Source organism: Loxodonta africana, chromosome 4 (assembly GCF_030014295.1).
Source record: "Loxodonta africana isolate mLoxAfr1 chromosome 4, mLoxAfr1.hap2, whole genome shotgun sequence".
NCBI lineage: Eukaryota > Metazoa > Chordata > Mammalia > Proboscidea > Elephantidae > Loxodonta > Loxodonta africana.
Window position 1 is genome coordinate 169,615,571 of NC_087345.1, and position 21,354 is coordinate 169,636,924.

General features: G+C 40.1%; 1 protein-coding gene across 1 annotated transcript in view; it reads right to left on the reverse strand.

The window, feature by feature from the left end:
* The window catches only part of MKX (mohawk homeobox), a 78,334-nt gene extending 57,400 nt beyond the window's left edge, over positions 1 to 20,934 (reverse strand). Inside the window, exons 1-4 of the mRNA XM_003410701.3 lie at positions 20,691 to 20,934; positions 18,694 to 18,853; positions 9,883 to 10,036; positions 9,120 to 9,455 (exon numbers count right to left, since the gene is read on the reverse strand). Coding sequence (XP_003410749.1) covers positions 9,120 to 9,455; positions 9,883 to 10,036; positions 18,694 to 18,853; positions 20,691 to 20,878 — 838 coding nt within the window. The 5' untranslated portion in view covers positions 20,879 to 20,934. The remainder of the gene's footprint in view (positions 1 to 9,119; positions 9,456 to 9,882; positions 10,037 to 18,693; positions 18,854 to 20,690) is intronic.
* Positions 20,935 to 21,354: the final 420 nt, after the last annotated feature.

A 21,354-nucleotide genomic window follows, 5' to 3' on the forward strand; every position in this document is an offset into this window, starting at 1 on the left:
CCAAAATTTTAAATTCACATATACCTACCCCAAGCACTCAAAAGTTTAATGCTATGATATAAATATTTTTAATGTAAAAGTAAGAAGCTGAAATTGCCATTTCCTGCAAGAGCCATTAGCCTTCCAGTAGCCATCAGGATTACATCTCCATACAACTGAGCAACACACATTAAAGAAAAAAAAAAAAGCTTCCGCTCCCAGTGTAAAGTCTACAGCAATTTCCTAAACCGTAATGTAAGAGATCAAACAAGGGGCTTCTTTAAAGTTCACTGCTGGATTTATAAAAATCTCTGACAAATTACCTCTTTAGTACAATCAAGATGAGAGTAATTGGGTAACAGAGCTGTCAGAGAAGAAAGAGAGAGAGAGAGAGAAAAGAGCTATTGTACAGCTATGATTTAAACACGCCATTCCTCACTTAAACTAAAAACCAAGAAAAAATACAGACTTGTGAATGAAATTGGGCAAAGCGAACAACATGATCATTTTTTTTTTTGGCTTCCTCAAAACTCATAATTATAAATCATATCATTTCTAGTAGAAAACAAGAATGCAAGTTTCCAAAATTTGAAAGTACCAAAAATCTGGACTGGAAGAAAACACATATTTATCTTGAGTAAAAATCCTTTTACACCAACGGGACAAATTTTGACATAGAAAAATACCTCTTTAATTTTAGAAACAAAATAAGGAGGCAGAAGGGAAAAACTAACTGCAACTAACCAAAAAAGGAAATAAAGAAAAGAAACCACTTCCATATTCACTAAATAGAATGCCTTGTTATTTTCACAGACAGTAAAATTTTTTTGACATTCTTTAATCCTAGGCTGGAGAGGTGTCAGTGAATCTTATTTGGTCTTATTAGTGTGTAAAGAGTTTACAAACTGCACTAAATGCAGAATCACTGGGAGTTATACACATATATTCCTTATACATAGGGGAAGGAAAAAAAAAAAGTAACCCTTTTATGCCAGCTTTGAGTTTGGCTTGAATTTTTATGGCTTATTTAGAAGCCCCAGGGAATGAAAAAGTCTTTTAATGGAAATACTGACACAGTCTTAAATATAGTGACAGGAGCACTTTTATGAAAGTACACCAGGATGTGGCTGATCACCCTGGCAAGTCTGAAATGCATAGAGTATCTGAAAAACAATTACAACTGATTTTATTAGTATGATTGATAAATTAACAATTTGTCAAATTTAGGATAATTTACGATTGATAAATGCCAGTAAAACAGTAATGCCAAAATGTAAAGCATGCCTCTGCAGAAACCAAGTTTCATGTTGATAAAGCTGTTTTTAATAAGAAAATATAAAACGTATGGGATCTTTACTCTCACACATGAAGGAGAGTGAAAATGCAAAATTTCGGCAGAGATGTTCTCCAATTAAATATAGTTGCTCTTAAAAAGTCAAAGATGTCTTGTTAACCACCCTGAGAGTGAATGTAGCCAAGTTTAGAGCAAGAGCAGAAGTCTTTAAACCAGTGGGTCTGTTTTTGCTTTCTTTCATGTCACTTAAAAGGCTATGCACTAGATAGATACAGACAATAAATGCCATTGCTTAAAAATAATTTATAAAAAGCTCCGTTTGTTCTTAATTGTGTATCTGCTATACTTTTTATTCTTCGGTGGCTTTTCTTGAAACTCACTAATCTTTTCCATTTATCGTCTTTGCATTGCCCTGGAAATCACTCTTCTACTTCAAAATCAGTTTAGTTTCATTTTATACTTTCTAAGTTTTTGTTTTGAATCTCTTACACATCTCATTGTTTTAAGCTTCATTTTGTTGAATTTTTTCCCTCTGATTTTTATTTTTTTACCTGTGCTTTAAAAAACAAAAACAAACCCGATTTAAACCCTTAGGGCCCTTTTCTTTCTCTTGTCCTGTTCACAGACACAGATCAACATATGCATATGTACATTAAAATGTCTTTTATGACTTAAGAGGCAGACAGACTAAATCATTAAAACACTGACTCATTCATTCAACAAACATTTATAAAGCAAATATGTGAAAGACACTGTCCTAAGGGCTACGGGGACCATAAAAAGTAATAAAAAGCCATTTCAGGCCCTCGAAGAGCTTTAGTCCACACGAGGTTGTGGGTATCAGCGCAAAGGGAGACGTGGAAGGCAGCAGCCACGTTTTAGAAAATAGCTTGTCTACAGGGCAGACGAACCTGAATTTGATTTGCTGTCTTTCTTAGGCCTCACCTGAAGGAAACACGACGTAAAAGGATAAGAACTTCAGGATTAAACATAGCGCTAAAACGTTGACACATTTTCTAAGCTGAGCTGCCTTATACTTTCGATTTGTTTCTGAGCCCTGTTGTTGTGAGGCCTCAGCATCGACATTTAGGCTTTTTCAGGCTCTCACAGGATACGGAATAAAAAACAAAGACAAGTGAATAAAAAGCTACCCCTGATGGAGTGGGCAAATTGTCCATGACAATGTCTGTGCTCTTTTTCCATTTTTGTCTGTCATTCATCTCTCGGTTCCTAACAGTGGATGACACGCTTGTGCAAATTCATTTAAATTTGGCAAGTGAAGCCATAAACCAAATGGAACGCTCAAAAAGCAAATTAATTTGAATTTCAGAAGTAATCCTTGTAAATATGCTTGCCACCATTACCACTGATAATATTTATTAAGAATCCACGGTGTCCAGGAGAGTGTTTCCATTTTTATACTTCCGTAGTAACTGCACACAGATCCGGAGGTCAGTTTCTATAAATCTCATTTAAACGTTACTGCTTTGAAATAAGTAATGAGGAAAGGTCCCTTAAGAAAGGGCTATCAAAAAGACATTGTTCTGTACTCAAAGGAGTTAGGGGCAGGTTTTGGATTCTGGTCAACTCTGAATTCACTGATCTGAAAGGCTGGGCTAGTATAGAAGAAGCAACAGTAAGAGGGAGCTTACAAAGGAGAATGGATGCTAAGGCTCACCCCAAAAGTTGTGTTTAATGTTAAAAGTTCAGGAGAGCAGAAAATTCCATTTTTTAAAAATTGGAATTTCAATTTAAAATTCTGCTATCTGGAAAATGACATGTGGAATACCTCATTCCCAGATGGTGTTTGATAAGTGGGGTATTATTGTAGTAAAGATACAAGACAAGGACTTGGATAAACTTTCAAATATCCTTTAAATGTCACTAACTGGGCTGGTGATAGAGGGTTTTATTATTCTCTTCTGGAGCACATCAACAGTCATATGCGTGCCAGGAAAAGAATGTCTGGAATAATCCAAAATGGCAAAGTTTAATTCTTTCACTAAAGACAAGGAAGTGGCAAACACATGAAGGGAAATAAAATAAGAAAAAAGTATCTGAAGCAGACGTACAATAAAATCCCAAGGAGAAACTTAGCATGGTCACAGATACCCTCATACACTATTCCTGGCTCTTGGCCCAATCCCCCTTGACTGCCATAAAGGTCTTCCTTAAGCTACCTTCCAGATATAAAACTTAAAATTGATGAAACAAATAAATTAGGGATGATTACTCACTGTTCAAAATGATCTGCCAAGGCATCTCTTTAAATCTTTCTTCTGCTTCATTTAAATATGGTTTCGTTGACAAGTAGCCTAGCACATAACACAGGGCCCCGGTGAGCCTAGAAAAAGGTCTGGCTGGAGTGGCTCCTAATAAACATTTTTGTGTGTGGAATGAATTTGTGAAAGAGTGCCTCATAAATGAATCCACTATGTCCCAGAAATGTACTTGTTAAATCAGTCGTTTAGAACTGAGAATGCATTTCTCCGAAGAGACTATGTTATAAATTAAGATTAAACCTCAGACTACCCCAATGGTTTATTTAGCTTGTCAGCATCCCTGGATTTATTTGATTACTGATAATAAACCGACTCATGGCGACCCCACGTATGTCAGTAGAATTGTGCTCCATGGGGTTTTCAGTGGCTGATTTTTTCAGAAATAGGTTGCCAAGACTTCCTTCCGTGGTGCCTCTGGGTAGATTTGAACCTCCAACCTTTTGATTAGTAGCTGAGTGTGTTAACCATTTGCATCACCCAGGGACTCCAGAATATCTACCTCCATTTGTGTGGAATCAGTGCCATCTTCTCCAGACTTTTTTTTTTTTTTTTTTGCAGCCCCTCAGGGACCATCTTGAAGAAGCCATCCAGCATCTGTCCCACCTTACAGAGCGAGTCCTCACTGGAACTTTTCCTAACTTGGGTCAGAGTTTGACTCACCCTCAAAACCAAACCTATTCAAACATCCTCTACCAAAGGAGAGAGGAGTGGCTTCTAAGAAGTATACTGATGGGGAAAATCAGGCAAGTCTTAACATGTGTTCCCTCTATTTTTGCCCAGTTTGAGGACAAGTCCCTAAGAAGTTCTTTCTTTTCAGAGCTCACAAATGACTCACCAAACCCACTGCCATCAAGTCGATTCCGACTCATAGCAACACTATAGGACAGAATAGAACTGCCCCATAGAGCTTCCAAGGCTGTAAATCTTTAACGGAAGCAGCATACTGCCACGTCTTTCTCCTGTGGAGTGGCTGGTGGGTTTGAATCGCCAACCTTTTGGTTAGCAGCTGAACACTTTAATCATTGCGCCACCAGGGCTCCTTGCTCACAAATGAACAACTTATAAATGACTAGCACATTCAAACAGTCACACTCTGAGCCCCCACTGCTCTGGTGGTACGTAACTGATAAGTTTAACCTACTCCCATATGACTGATTTTTTAAAACTTCATCTTGTTAAACTGCCTAAAATTGCTGTTAATTAGGTCCGTCTGGTGTAGTGCAAGTCTACAGTCTATAGTCGGATAGGACTCTTTTCTATGTTCCCATGAATTCATCAGATTGACTTCCCCTGCACCTGATGCAGGTGACTGTCTCTGAAGAAACCGAGAGAAAAAAGCAGCTGTTTATTTGGTACGCAGGATGCTTTGCGGGGCAGAGTCCATTTGGCTGGCCTGCCGTGGTTGGGGAATTTGAGTAAAAACTAGGCATTTTTGTTATTGAGGCACTAGAAGTAGAAGGAAGGTTTGGGAGGATGACAAAGGCCATTTTGAAACATTATTCCTTGTTTAATGATGACCCCAAGAGGAGAAGATGTTCTTTTCCTTTTTTTTTTTTTTCTCTCCCTTCCTGTATACTCATGTACTTTAGAATTTAAGCTGGTATTAAAAGTAGTAGGAATCCCTGGGTAGTGCCAATGGTTAACACACTCAGCTACTAACCAAGAGGTCGGTGGTCTGAGTCCAGTCAGAGGTGCTTGAAAAAAAGTGCTGGTGATCTACTTTTGAAAATTGAGTTATTGAAAACCCTGTGGAGCATAGTTCTACTCTGACACACATGGGTCGTCACGAGTTGGCAACTGTGTTTGTGTTTATTATGGCTAGAATCCTAACCTGACACCTCTGAGAGAGGGCCCACCTAGGGCTTAGAAGCTGGATGTCAGTTTGTAATGGGAACTCACTCCAACCAACATCTGAAAATTGTCATCTGCTAATCTAACATAATGAAAATGGACTGTAATTTTAATTTAGATGAATTAATTCAACAGAGGACACTGAGTGACTAAAGTTCCTTAACTACGTTTGGAAGCAACGACCTTAGTAATTTGGATCAATTCTAATGTTACAACTGCTACTGTCAGAAATGCCTCAACCACTTTAAGAGCCTACTACGCACCTGGCACAAGGCCAAAGACGGAGCATTACAAGAAATATTTAAAGTCTACATAAAATCAATACAACCACATTTGTATCTGCTTTGATGGTTTCTAGTACTATCTTCTGGAAACCCTGGTAGTGTAGTGCTTAAGAGCTATGACTGCTAACCAAAAGGTCAGCAGTTCAAATCCACCAGATGCTCCTTGGAAACCATATGGGGCAGTTCTACTCTGTCCTAGAGGGTCGCTATGAGTCGTAATTGACTCGACAGCAATGGGGTTTTTTGTTTGTTTGGTTTTTTAGTACTATCTTCAGTTAGGATTACTACTTTATAATATTGCAGGCTTCTGCCTCCTAGAATTTAATAGGGACAAGTGAAATAACATTCAATGCAAACTATCCTTCCACACGCTAAAGCTCTCATTTGGCCTTCTGAGTCCATATGTTTAACGAAATGCATCGCGAAGTAGCAACTCTTTTACAAAAGATGAATAAATGGATAACATTTCTAAGCAGAGATGAATCAATAAATTGTATTTAAGGGTGATCTGTTCCTGAAAAAGAATTTAAAAGTTAAAATCTCTATACTATTTTAGCACCGCTTTGCAGGGGGGAGTGGGGTGCTGTCAATAGCAGACTTTGGAGGTTTCTATTTAGGTGAGGAAAGCTATAACCAGATGGAATTAAAAGAATTTGGAATAAGCTTGTCATGCCAGAGAAAACTGTAGCAGTTACTCAGAAAGTATTTATTTAAATCCCCTGTGCTCCTATTCAGGCATGTGTGGTAACTCAGCTACAACTGTGGCAATACTGTCACTCAGTTTCCACAGGAGACAGCCGCTCACTATTGTCGTCTACAGGTCAGCAGGCCAGTCTTAGGCCACCAGTCTTTCAAAATTCTCCACCCACAGAAACAAAAAACTTTTTTTTTTTTTTAAGCTTATATGCATGCATTAAAAAAAAAAAAAAAAAAAACAGGAGTTCACATGTCTAGGTTGCTTTTCCACTGCCTGCATAACTTAAAAAAAAAAAAAGTTTTTTTTTTTTTTAAATAAAACTTGGCAAGGGAATAGTCCATAATATGGACCGAGTACATTTGGAATGCTTTAATAAAAATAAACGGCCAAGATATTTAACTTTGAAAAGCATCAGCTACACAAGCACACTGTTCCCTCTTTGACTTTATATTTTGCCACCTTTGAAAAAAGCATTTTCAGAAGACTCACCACACTGGGGAAATTTTGTAGATACATTTTGTAGACTTGGTTTTGCAAGATTTGATTTACTGGGCAACATAAAGAAACATATAAATCTTGTTCTTTTCAATAAAAGACCTCTAATTATCCCAATTCATCAAAATTAATTGCATTTTTCCAAAAATCTTTCTTGTTTTTGTGCGGACACAGCTGTATTGTCATAATTGTATTCAGTGTTTCTATAATTTTGAATTGTTTTTCAGATAGCATTATATTATCAATATTTCTCATGTTTCAGGGTCAGAATCAGTATCATAAGTAAAAATTTTGACTTTTATGCTCCCTTCATCTGCTTTAGGACTAGGATAGCATTTACATTTTATAAATCTGGGATACTACCCATATTTTTACATGCTCCAGAAATATTTATAAAACACAAGAATTATTTCTTCAAAGTTGGGGGAGGAACCTTACCAATGACTCTATCTGTCATATTTTTGGGAAACTGGTTAACTATAAACTTCTTAATTTTTTCTGAGTTATTGGTCTTTTAAAACTTTTTTAATTATGAATTTATAATGTAATTTGTGTAGATAATACCAATCTATTTCCTTTACACATTCACATACATTGTTAAACAGCTGTGCATAGTACTTTACAATTATTAAAAATCTTGTTTCTGTAATAATTATGCATTGCTTGATAGATCTCCTTTCTCATTTCCAACTTAGCTTCTTTATTCTATTTTTGCTTTCAAAGAGTCACTCTTGATTTACTTATCTAGTTTCCAGCTTTCTATTTTACCTGATTTTATTTTTATTCTTTTTTTTCCAATTATCCATACTTGAATGACTTGATTTCTTTTCCTTTGTCTGAAAATAAATATTCATAAAGCTCTGAATTAACTCCAAGGTCTGCTTTAGTCCCATCACTCAGGTCTCAGTATGGATGATTTTCATTTTCATTATTCGCTGAATAGTTTTCTGTTGTGTGTCTTTTACTTCTTTCCAGACCCAGTTATTACTTAGAAGGCTACTTTTGCATTTCTGAGTATTCCGAGTTATTTTTATTGTTAGAGTTGGGGATGCAAAGAGAAAATGAGGTTGATTAAAAAATTTTTAAATATATTGAGATTATCTCTGAATCTTCACAGATCATGTGTCTTGTACACATTTCTGTAGACACTTGAAAATCAGACTTCTAGAGGGCATTAAACAGATCAAATTTAGATTCTTTTATAAAGCCATATTGTTTATACATCAAGTTCCTCCATATTATGGAGACTAAACGTTTGTGCAGTATTTAGCACAGGGCCTAGCACATCACGACTACCCAACAAATGACCGGTGGCACAGTTGTAATAATAACAGTAATATTCTAATAGTAGTGATATTCCTTCTATGTCTTGTGCAGGCTCAGCTACACTACTGATCTGGAGAGCAGTAACCAGCTATGTGGTTTTGGTCTGGATTTCCTTATCTGCGACATAACGTGGCTGGACTAGATGCTTTCTGGTCTAGTCAATTTTCAGTTCCAAAATTCTAAATCTTGTTGGCATTTTTGGATCCAGAGTCTATCCGCACAGAATGTAGGTCACACACATCCCTTGTTCCTAAGGAATATGCTCCAACACTCTAACAACAAAGCTCTCTGGGAAACGAAGTCAAGATAGAAAATGTTACCAAACCTGCAACTGAAAGTTTTGAGCAGGTAGGAAAGTCAAATTTTCAAAGCTCTTCATCAGTCCTACTTGTGCTTTCTAGGAATGCAAGTAAAATTTCCAAAGCAATGTTAAGCCAGACCTATTCTTTTCTTTCATGAAAGCCATGCTACTTTGTGGTCATTTCCTATCAGTATTAGCAATCAAAGAGTTTAAGCGAAAATATGGAACACAAAGTATTTGCATGGCTGGCTATACTCCAAGACATTCCTCCATTACAGTATATTCATAAAAGCCAACATATACCTTCCCTAAGGAAGTTTATCATGAAGATTAAAAACAAGAGTGAAATTCTTATCATGATTAAGAATGAAAATTTCCCAGTGTCTATAAAAAACCATCATTCTAACAAATACATTAATTGGTCATTAAAAGCAAAGCAAAAGTTTTGAAACCAAATTATGGGCAAACTACGAATAACCTGATGCAAAAGCAGTAAGAATTATGTTTTTATATCGGTCAAAATAGGTCCCTTTTTTTTTTTTTTTTTACTGTAGTTTTAATTCTATTCTAAACAAGATATCTATAATTACTATAAAATTCACAGACTTACCCGTACGGTAGACAAAGTTGCCTTCAGTTTCCGATGATGATGGAGATACCAATTCTTCCTCAAATTCGTTGGAGCTAAATGACCCCGAATGGTTTCTTTGCCTTGTTTTTCCCATCATGGCAGCATTTGTGGCCATGACATGTCTCAAAGAGTCATTAAGGTAGCGGTTCAGCAAGCTGTTCTTATATTTCGGGGGTGACACGTAGTCCTCACTTGCACTTGACCCTGGTCTCACTCCGGTTTTGATGACTGAGCTCTCACTTTTCATCACAGGATGGTGAACAGGCTTGTTATAGCCCCCCTCATTCATGTGGTTTCTTGGAGGATTTTCTCCATCTAAAGGAGAGAAATACCACCAAGTAGTACTTAAACACTTTTACACAACTGCTCAATTGTTATCTTTAACCATTAAACATACATAAAGAAAAGTATTTAAAGGGTATCAAATTATCTTTGCTATTCAGGATTAATTTTTTGGCAAAGGAAAGCAGGAATTGTATGTGATTTCTCTGTATGGTAGTTTAATTTGAATGAATTTTACAGAAAACATTATTCTGACACACAGTGAATCTATAAATGAGAGGAAAGGGCCATAATTCCATTGATCATTTACAGTACAGAAAAGTGAAGTTACCTCATGCAATAAAAAACAACCGTTATGGCATCATCAAATTTTGTGGGCTCAGCCTTAAAAATAGCAATTGAGGTGAACTTCTTGTCACAGACACAAGGCAGAGAAAGCCAAATAAAAATATTAACGAACCTTCAGAGCATGAGTCATCACTGCTCACGCTAAGTCTCTCAGCATTTCCTTGAACATACTTGTTGTATAATTTTATCCTTAAAGCCCAGCTTAAATCTGGCTGCCGAACAGTATTCTTAAGGCGGCGTCTTGCGTTGGCAAACCAATTTGAGACCTAAAAAAGTATTTTTCAATCAACAAAATATACAAACATAACCCACGATATGATTACGATACCATAAAGGATCTAAGCCTTTCTTAGCATCTCTGTTGTTAGATATCCTCAGGACTTAATGGTACTGGACATTGATATTCACTCATTCAACAAACATGCTGAACTCAGCACAGAGACTGAGCACTTACTGTATTATGAGAATAAAAATAAGAAAAAAAAAAAAAAGAGGCCTTGCCATCAAGAAAATTTCAGTCCAGTAAGAGAGAAGATGTTGTTTTGTTGTTGTGTGCCACTGAGTCAATTTCAACTCATAGTGACCCCGTGTGACAGAGTAGAATTGCCCCATAGGGTTTTCTTGGCTGTGATCTTCACGGGAGCAGATCATCAGGTCTTTCTCCCACACAGCTGCTGGGTGGGTTCAAACCGCCAACCTTTCAGTTAGCAGCTGAGCGCTTAAGAGTTTGCACCACCAGGGCTCTTTAGTAAGAGATATAAGATAGTATACAAAAAATTCTAATAGAAGAAAGAATGTGATAAACGGTATAAAAGACATTAAACTAAAACGATACCAGAGTCGAAAGGAAGAAGGGATTACTTCCATTGTGACTCAAGACTTCATGAGAAATTTAAGCCAGGCTTTAGAAGAAGGACAGAACGTGTCAGGTAGAGTGGGTAGGGAAGTATATTCCCAACAAAGAGGATGCAGGAACAAATATAAATTAAATTCAAGAGACATTGGAGAAAGAGGAATGAGTTAAGGATGACCTTGAATAATCATCAACCCATGTAATCAAAAGAAGGGTTATTGTTCTTTGGTGCAATCAAGTCAATTTTCAACTCCTAGCGACCCCGTGTAACAGAGCAAAACTATCCCATAGAGTTTTCTTGGCTGTAATCTTTATGGGAGAAAATCCCTGGGTCTTTCTCCCATAAAGCCATTGAGTGGGTTTGAGCCGCCAACTTTTCAGTTAGCAGCCAAGCACTTACCCATTGTGCCACCAGGGCTCCTACAAGAAAAGGGTAGGTGGTACCATTTTGAAAAAGAAAGTAGGCTTGTTTGAGGTGAAGTGATGTATTTGGTTAGGGGAATGTTTAGTGTGAAGTACTAGAAAAGTATGCAGATAGAATGTCCCTCAAGAATACGAAAGTTGCGGCAGAGACATAAGGGAGAGAGGGATCCGATCTGGGAGTCAAATGCACAGAGGTGATAGTTGAAGCTGTGAGAGCAGGTAGGAAGAAGTGTTCAAGGACCAACCCTTGGAAACCATCACCAACGGGCAGGACTATGAAAAAAGGAGCTAACAAAATGGTCAGAGACACAGGGATTAGAGAGGTAAGGGGAGGAAGGAAAAGCCAAAGGACAGCCCTGTGTAAGCTAAGAGCCGAGTGCTTCCAAAGCAAAGAGGTGATGGCAAAGAAATGGAGAAAACACTCCAAAACAAAGAAAAATTACTAGTGGTTAAGAGCTATGCCTGCTAACCAAAAGGTTGGCAGTTTGAATCCAACAGCTGCTCCTTGAAAACCCTACGGGGCAGTTCTACTCTGTCCTATAGGGTCTCTATGTGTTGGAATTGACTCGACAACGATTTTTTTGTTGTTGTTTTTGGTTTTATACTATAAACACATAATTTTTGCACATGGCTCAAGCCCTAATTATTGAATGGATCTGTGGTTAATTTTACTTAAAGGAAAGAAAAGAAAAAAAAACTACTACATTATTTTTCCCTGTCCTGATGGGTACAACATGGTAGTTTTCTGTAGTTTATAATATGATGATGGCCTATTCAATATTACCTCCTTTGCACCTTAAGCAATGGTAATTGTCCTTTTATGTTTATAGAAGCACCAAGTAACTGGTCCCTTTCTTCATTACATTTCTCAAAACTCTCTCTTATTCTCCAACTCACTGCCAAAATATTTGTCCAAGTCCTGGCTACTACTAATTGAGAATTAAAAAAAATAAGTCTTTTTAACTTCTCTGCCTTCACTCCATCCCCTTGAATCTATCTTAAAAATCATCATGAAACCCAAGTGTCCACGCATCATTTTGATCTAATCACTTAACTTCTTCAAATCCCCTTTGATGTCCGTTTATCCTATAAATGTGGTACAATAGAGACCTGGTTTTCTGAATTTGCCAAACCATGCTGTGTGACTTTAGGTAAGTCACTTAACTTTTCAGAACTTTAAATCCATCTATAAAATGGTCCTTAACATCCTTGCCAACTCTAAAACTGAAGTCTATGAATACAGTTCAAGTTTTCCTAAGAAGAATGTTAATTCCCTCTACCCAAAACCAACCTCGCTGCCATGAATCCGACTCATGGCGACCCCACGTGTTACAGAGTAAAACTGCTCTATTGAGTTTTCTTGAGTGTAATCTTAACGGAAACCATTTGCATCTCCCAGAGACCTAATTCCCTTTACAGGTGATACTAAACCATCTTCTGCTCTCCACCACTAGCCTATATGCAATCAGTTATGTGTGTTTATGCCATTCTTTATTCTTCCCACACACTGAGGAATGCCTTTTAAAAAAATCCAACTCCAAACCATCTTTGTAACTTTCTTTACTAAATAGCATATAATTCAAATTAGCCTTAAATCTTAGCACAGAATACACTGTAAAATCCAATTCTTATGAAACTCTTCATAAAATAAAAATGTAATGGCCTTCCAATTTAAAAAACATACTTAATGCACTGTAATTTTAACGTACAAAGATGAAAAACCTTTAAATATCATGGTGGGATTAACTAGCTTTTTATATATAGGGGGCCATACCTTTATCTCAGGTTTTATATACTCAGAGTTCTTACCATATTACAATAGTTACACAGTAGGGGATTTTCTAGAAAGGTTTGCTAATGTACAACATAGGCTGTTTCTAAACTGATTTCATAAATTTGACCAGAACCCAATCTGCTAATAGATTTACTCTGCCAGTATTTCGGAGTCCCTAAAGTTTACATTATAACATAAGGGCTGGATTTCAGGCCTAAAACAAAAAACAATGGAAAAAAATCAAAACCTATTGCTGTCGAGCCAATTTTGACTCATGGCGACCCCACGTGTTACAGATTAGAACTGCTCGACAGGGTTTTCTTGGCTGTGATCTTTACAGAAGCAGATTGCCAGGCTTTTCTTCCGAGGAGCCACTGGGTGTGTTCAACCACCAATTGTTTAGTTTAGCAGCAGACCACAAACGGCTTAAACCACCCAGGCTTCCAGTATTATAGCCCTAAAAACAAACAAAAAAACTCGTTGCCATCCAGTTGATTCTGACCCATAGCAACCCTATAGGACAGAGTAGAACTGCCCCATAGGGTTTTCAAGGAGCAGCTGGTAGATTCAAACTGCTGACCTTTTGGTTAGCAGCCGCGTTCTTAACCACTGTGCCACCTGCCAGGGCCCCAATTGCTGTAGAGTTGATTCTGACTCATAGTGACCCTATAAGACAGGGTAGAACTGCCCCATAGGGTTTCCAAGGAGTGCCAGTAGCTCTAGGTGTTTAATATTCACTTGTATTAAGTTGTGCAAACAGCAGACAAATTAGTTGGTTAATTAATTTGCATAAATAATTTGTCTGCAATTTTTTTCTTGATGAATTAATGCAAATTCCCTCTGTTTCCCCCTGAAGGTAAAAATACCAGTTCAAAAGTCCTACCTATCACCACCATGGATTTTTTCAGCTTGTCATTCAGTTTCTCTTTAAATTCTATTTTACATGAAGCAGGTCTCCTTATCAAAGGTATGTTCTGGAATGGCATTTTAATGTCAAACTCAGAATTTTAAAAGCCTGGTATTTTATAGAAAAAGCTTAGAGAACCAAATCTCTAGAAACTGGAAGAGAAAAAACTAATTTTCATCCTACTCTAACAGAAGTGTTTACATTCATCATATTGACAGAGCAATCATTATAGTAAACCCAAAGGAATACATTGGCATCTGTCCACCTTCAAATAACCTGAGTTAACAAACTTATTCTGGGTTATTTAACCAAAACATTGAGCACCATTTCCATACCACGTAGTGTAACACTTGGGATAATGCAGGAGGACTAATCTAAGATTTTCTTGAATATTTAACTGCTGTTATAAGCCTTGTTGCAAACAGTTAATGTGCTCGGCTGCTATCCAAAAGGTTGGTGGTTCAAGTCCACCCAGAGGCTCCTCAGAAGAAAGGCCTGGCAATCTATTTTCACAAAACCAGCCACTGAAATTCCTGTGAAGCATGGTTCTACTCTGACACACGTGGGGTTGCCAAGTAATAGGAAGCGAACTGACGGTAACTTGTTTTTTTTTTTTTTTTTAAGGAGCTCTGGTGTGCAGTGGTTAAGCACTTGGCTGACTGATAACCAAAAGGTCAGTGGTTCAAAACTCCCAGCTGCTCCAAGGAAGAAATCTGTGGGAGAAACATTTGGCAGCCTGTTTCCTTAAAGATTATAGCCTTGGAAACCCTATGGGGCAGTTCTACTCCATCCTATGGAGCTGCTATGAGTTGGAACTAACTCGATGGCAATGAGTTTTCTTAAGGATTTTTTTTGTTGTTGTTATTATGCCTTGTAGTTAATAACTGTATATGCATTCAGCAGAAGCACGCAATGCCAAGCAAAAACAGATATGTCAAAATAGGGGGCAAAATTTTGCAACATAGCAGCTTTAACCAAATGATACATGGACATATCACAGGAATTTGAAATTTCTACTGTAAGCAGAGGAAGCATTAAAATGTAATATCAAACTCCACCTGCACTACACTCTGGATTATGGTTAGGAAAGAACTCATCCCAAGGAGATGTTGTATCTTATACTCCAGAAAAAAATACAAGTCTAATATATATATATATGTATACAGTTGAATAATGGGAAATATTGAAACCAGATATAGCCCCCATCTGCTCTTCTTTTAAAAAATTTCTCCAAAGACAATTATTCCTTGGTAAGCTACATATTTACAATATTACAAACCTTAATAGGATAGCAGTATATATTATTCCACAGTAAAGCTGTTTATATTTTAAGAGAACAAAGTATATTTTTATAATCTTTGAACAATGGATAGCGATTGGAACCAAGCAGAGTGAAGAATTTTCCTTGGTTAAAGTCAAGACAAGGTCCCTGGGTGGTGCACACAGTTTGCACTGGGCTAGTAACTGAAAGGTTGGTTGTTGGAACCCACCCAGTGGCACCGCAGAAGAAAAGGCCTGGTGATCTCCTTCCGTAAAGATTACAGCCAAGAAAACCCTATGGAGCAGTTCTACTCTGTAACATATGGGGTTGTCATGAGTCGGAACCACCTGGACAGTGCACAACAACAACAAACCCAAGACACACACACACACACACACAAATCATCTTCCTGCTAATTTTATAAAAATACTTGCGTCTCAGTAGAAAGGTGCCAGGTTAATAATGCAAATGAAAGTCAAAGATAGTTACATCAAATTAAGATAAGCTGCCAAGTCTAATGAGTAGAAATAAATGAAAGTTGTATAAATGAGTCTTTCTGCTTCATTTTTCAAGGATGAAAAAATGGAGGTATTGATTAATGTCCTTAGAGTTTCTGTTCATCAGAAAATGCTCCTTTTTAAGTCTTAAAAAATATTTCTTCCACTAAAATTTCAACTTTTTCATTTGTAGGCCTCACAGGAGATTGCCAACCAGGTTTCACACCCCCCCCTTTTATCATTTTTTTAAATCAATTTAAGAATAGTGAAATAAAGCAAAATTACTTGTCATGAAAACTTGACAGTTTGACACAATGGAAAGAAAAACATTAAGTGTAAAGAAATTCTCAAAATATAAGACACACTTGTAATTAAGGACTAAAACAATTATGTTGACAGCTTGTTAATATAAGCCATGAGAAACAGGAGGTAGGAGGCATTGCAATGAGCAAGAAATAGGAATCTGGAGCCAGAAATAAGGGTGGCACTCCATATTTGTGTATAGACATAAAAATTTTCAGACATTTTGAAAATACTAAAATGAGCTATACTTGTGCTAGTGCTCTGCAAAGCCATCCTAAAGATAATGAGCTACCTTCTGTGTATTTCCTAGAATGGGATAGATTTTCAAGCTGATACGTCTTAGATTTCTCTAGTTGTCAGAGGGTATCTGGGAAAGCCACATGACGTTTATATTGTTGTTTTCCAAATGGAACTTACTTGTTCTACAAGCGTGTATTGAGTGTTTACTATATAGAAACCACTGATATGGGGGTACAAAGATGAATAAGACTTGATCACTGTCCTCAAGACGCTTGACTCCACAGGAGCAATTTATTCACTGGGAGAACCTGACTCACTAAATGGAGGACTCATTTGCAGGGAAGAAAAGCTTTATTCAGATTGTTGTTCCATCTCTCCCCCGCTCCCCCCGCCCCGAAATGTAAAATATTTATATAATTGATTTGGTTTCCCATAAAGTCAGAATTTGTTGTGGATGTCATATACATACATACATATATAAAAAAAAATATATACATATACTCTCAGTTATACTATATACTTCAATTTTTTCCCACTTTTTAAAGTCCCAGAAATCAACTTCATTTATGGTAAAATTTGCAAATCATTATACAGGTACCACTCATTATTATAAATAATTATCTCTGTGCCATTTGAAGTTACACAGTTTTGGGCCTTTTTATTTTCTGAGGACTAGTATCAGAAAGAAAAGAGTTTTGAATTGAAGAGAAATTTCATGTAAGTAAGAAAAATAGTCTTACCACAACCTAAATGCAAAAAGAACTGTTATTTGTATTTGAACCATCATATACCGGGATCAAATAATTTCACTCTGTATCAAAATTATGACTGCTTGTGTTGCCGCTTGACAAAACTACTAAGCAAGAAAATTTAAATGTCTCTGCTAATAATAAATGCTGTTTCACAATTTTAAAAAATGCTCTAAGATATTTCATAAATGTTTTTTGCTTTCTGTATGAGAGAATGTCAAGCATAAAATATGGAACTATATAATCAACCAATATAATCTAATGTTTATTGTTGACAACATTGTGAAATATACAAATAGCTCTATGAATTAGTGTATTTTAAAAATAAATAGCCTACTTATTTAAACTGAAATTTGAACCCATGCACTTATTTTCATAAGTCAAGTTTTTCTGACTGGAATAACTGATCTAGAAACTATTTTTGCAAATCGTTGAAAAGTTCATAGTTTTATATTATTTAGCCAAGAACACTATATTAATTTTCCCCTCCAGTGGCACAGCAAATGACTACTAATACTATTGGCTGTTAATGTGAAGGAAAGCAGAAGTTCTTCTCTATAGTTATTTTCTGAACAGTAGACAAAGCACATGATAGTTTTGATAAGCCTGAATTTTCATGCTTTGTCAAACTTTCCAGTAATTCCTAAATGACAACTGTAAATACTTCGGAAAGCAAATGTAATGTTTTACTTTTATCTTAGTTAAATATTGCTTTTTATTTTAGGATTCCTCTCTTATTGGAAATTTAATGAAATGTCCCAAATTTCACAAATGCAACTACTATAATATATCAAACTTATCAGCTCATCCAGCGCTTCCTCCTCTTTCTGAATAAAGTTTGCTCTCTTTGCATGTAGAAATGTTCATGTCACCATATTTGTTTAAGAAAACCGGGATGTGACAGCAACAGCATTTGATCTAGAATTATTTTATTTCCAGGCCCATCTCTGGCCCTTACTAACACTTAACTGCCACGTGCCTTGGTTAAGTGATAGGTAAAATGTGGATGGCTGCCCCGCCTCATCGTGTTGTTATGATATCAGATAAGGTTATGTAGGAAGGCTAGTCAAATGTAGGAAAGTGCTGTTTGCTAGAGAAGAAACAGGCCTACACCATTTCTCTACACGTGACAAAGTAACCCAACCATCTGAAATCTCTCTTTTCTCTAACCAGTCCAAGCATACAAGCAACCAAGCGTTGTGGGTTGCAGCTGATGCCTACAATGCCTCCTATTGAAAAAACAAAAATCCGGAAACCACTTCTTGTCCTTTGACCCCCATCTCCTAGTTCTGTTGGTTAATAGCAATTGTGAAAGTTGTACTTGATTTTAATATGGGGCCTTAATACCGGGTTCATTGTGTAAGGTCCGGTGTGGTACAGGACCAGCAGCTTCAGCATCTCCTGAGAGCATGTTAGAAATGCAAATTATTGTTCCCACCCCAGACCAACTGAATCAGCAACTCTGGGCTGGGATCCAGCAGTTTTGTGTTTTAACAAGCTCTCTGGGCGATTCTGATGCACACTAAAGCCTGAAAATCGCCGCGGGTAGTAGTATCTGTATACATCTATATATGGTTGGTGAGCCCAGATTCCCAGCTACCTTCTCATAACTCTGCAACTGACTTTTCACTTCCCTCTAATAAAACATCATGCAAGTCCTCCCGGACCAGGCATTCGCACTGAACTGATAGATAAGGATGAGATGAAACCAGGAAACTCTTCCTAAAATAGAAGAACTCTGCACCTATGCCAACTCCTCATCCTCAACAGCAGCAATCCGCTGCCAGAGCATCCGGCCTGGGCCTCTCTCCCACCCGCCCCACCTCCATCCTTCCCCAGGGAGAAGAGCCACTTGGAAAGCTGCACAAACGCCAAGTGCCGGGAGACGGGTGGGGAGCTTGGTGGGTCCGGATTACCTGAACTAGCGTCATCTGCGAGCCGAGCGCCAAGAGTATCTTCTCGGTCTTCGTGGGGTACGGGTTGTCACGATGCTTGTAAAGCCACTGCTTGAGGGGCCGCGCCATGTCTTGCAGGGCTTGCCGCTTGTGCCTCACCTTCCCGCCATTCTGCCGGGTCCTGGGACACGGGTGGAGGAGGAGGCCCTGGTGAGCGGCCCCGTCTGTGGGCTGCCCGCCGGGATCCTCTATGCCTTCGCGCATCTCAGACGCGGTAGCCCCTAGCTTGGCCCGGAAGGGACGTCGAGCCCCCACCCAGCACCCCAGGGCATCCAGCCTGGATCTGCGCCACGACCTGCGCGCGGGGGGGGGGGGGGCGGGTGAGCCGAGGCTGGAGCAAAGCAAGGATTGGAGCCACACTATTACGTCTGTTTCTGGGTGGGGGTGTCGTTTCCGCCACATCTCTCTTTGAAATAGCCTGGTTGTCCCGGGGGTCATGTGGCACTGGGGATGCTTGGTTTATCTTTGAAAGGGGGTATTTTGAACCCAGTTATCCGAGGTTAGAGGTTTAGGAGACAATGGCTAAGTGACCTGGGCAGCAGCACCCACTGACATCCTTCCCTGCTCCGGGCAACGCGCCCTCTGTGGCCTTGGCCTTGCGGGCGACGTCGGGGCTGCAGGCTCTCTAACGTCCTTCAGGAAACGCCCTCCTGCCATCCGGGGCTTACGGTCGCCGGAGGTTAAGGGAAAGATCGCCCTCAGGACAGCGGGGATAAAGCAAGGGATGACGGCCGCCCCGCCACACGCACTCCTATCTTGCTCCCTCCTATTTCTTTTGATCCTCTGGAAAAAGGAACTAGCCAAAGGAATAGCGTTTGTGTAGGAAGGATGCAGAGCCTAACACTCTAGGGACAGTTTCCTGGCACAAGGAAGAGTTAAATGGAAAGCTCTGTCCCATCAGGTAAAGTAAAAAGACCTCAGGGAAAACCATGTTTAAAGGACCCGAGACAGAGGCAGCAGAGGTCGGGAGCCGGCGGCGGGCGCTGCGCTCCCGGGCTGCTCCGGGAGGTGTCGCCGCGCCGCCGCCCGCGCGCCCTGCGGTTCCGAAAGGCTCGCGCGCCTGCGCCGCAGCCTCCTGGGCTTTTGCCTCTTTAAATACTTTGAAATGCAATTCCACCGGAATGGAATGGTAGTAACATTTTGACGAAACCTAATCTCTATTTTACTAACCAGCAACGCCGCAGAACAAGCAGCTGATGCAATCGTTAAGGTCGAAAGAGCCAGAACGATCGCCCCTCCCCCAGCGGGGCGCTCCAGAAGCCGCTAAGGTCTGGCGGGGATACAGACAGCCCTTCACGCACAGGCAGGCAGCAGTTCTAGCAGCTTTCCCACCCCGGACCTCCCGTACCCCACCGGCCCCCTCATCCATCTAAGCCAAAACACTACAGGCACACAGCCTCTCCCTCCGCGCTCGCAGAGTGCTCAGCAGAGCCAGGTCCGCGCGCCCTGGGCGTTCTGCGGCGAGCCGACCTTCTCAACACCTTGCGGATGGCCAGCCACGCGGTGAGGCCGTGGCGATGTCCTCTTCTTAGAAGACAGGGGGCCCACAGGTCCTGCCCACGTTGACCTGACTTGGGAATTCCCGACTGCTTGGCCCTGCACTGTGTCACGCGTAGGGGGTTTTCCCTCTTTCTACGCATCCTGGTCAGTACTGTCTGCCTCGCCCTCAGCCGCGCGTCTGCAACCGCGGGTCCTGAGAGGGACAAGTAACCCCCTACTCCCGAGGTCCAGGTATCGGAGGGCTTAGGGGCAGCTCCTAGTGTTCTTTTGAACTGTCCTGACTAATTGACCCCTTCATATTTTGAGAGACCAAAACCTTACAATGAGACGCGCGAGAGGAGGAGGAGGCCTGCCCTCCCGGGAAAACTGTTTGTCACTGGCACTCCCACGCCGCTCGCCCATCCCTACCGGCTGCAGGCGGATTAACAGGTCAGGGGTCCCAGGAGGAATGAGCATACCCTGTCCTCCGGTGTCTCAGGCCGAGGTTGTTCTTGAGGGGCGGGCCGTCGGGAATGCCTACTTCGGTGCGTGCGTGGGGACTGTCCAGGACGGCGCCATAGGGCCTGCTGCCCCTCTCCCGCTCCGGAGCTCCGCTGTCCTCAAAAAGCACGGCGCCGCTGAGCTTGTTGAAGACGATGGTGTTCATGATGCGAGCTGGCGGGGGCGCGCGGCGCTGCAGCGCCTTGGGACCAGGCCGCCGGGCTCAGCTGGGCTTGGGTTCTAGGAGATGAAGTGCATCACGTTACTCAGGGAAAGTGCTCGGATTCCTGCGAGTCCCGGGCTCCGAATTTGGCGCTGGGCTGCGGGGCCGAGGGGAGGAGCCGCGCACCTGGACGAGGAACCCACACCTCTCCAGACCTTGGTACATTCCCACCCCGGCACACTCCCGGGGCACCCTTGGGTAATGCCGGCAGCCCACTCACGGGGCCCCTGCTCTCCTTCTTAACCCGGGAACCGAGTTCCCCAGGGAACCTCAACCAGGAATAATTTAGCCGCAGGACAAAAAGGAAGTAATTTACAAACTAGCCTCTCGGTCTGGGTTTTAATCTGGGAGAAGCACACTCTAGATAGCTGAACGGGATGTGCGGAGAGCCGTTCGTGGTTCTTCAATTTCAAGAGAAG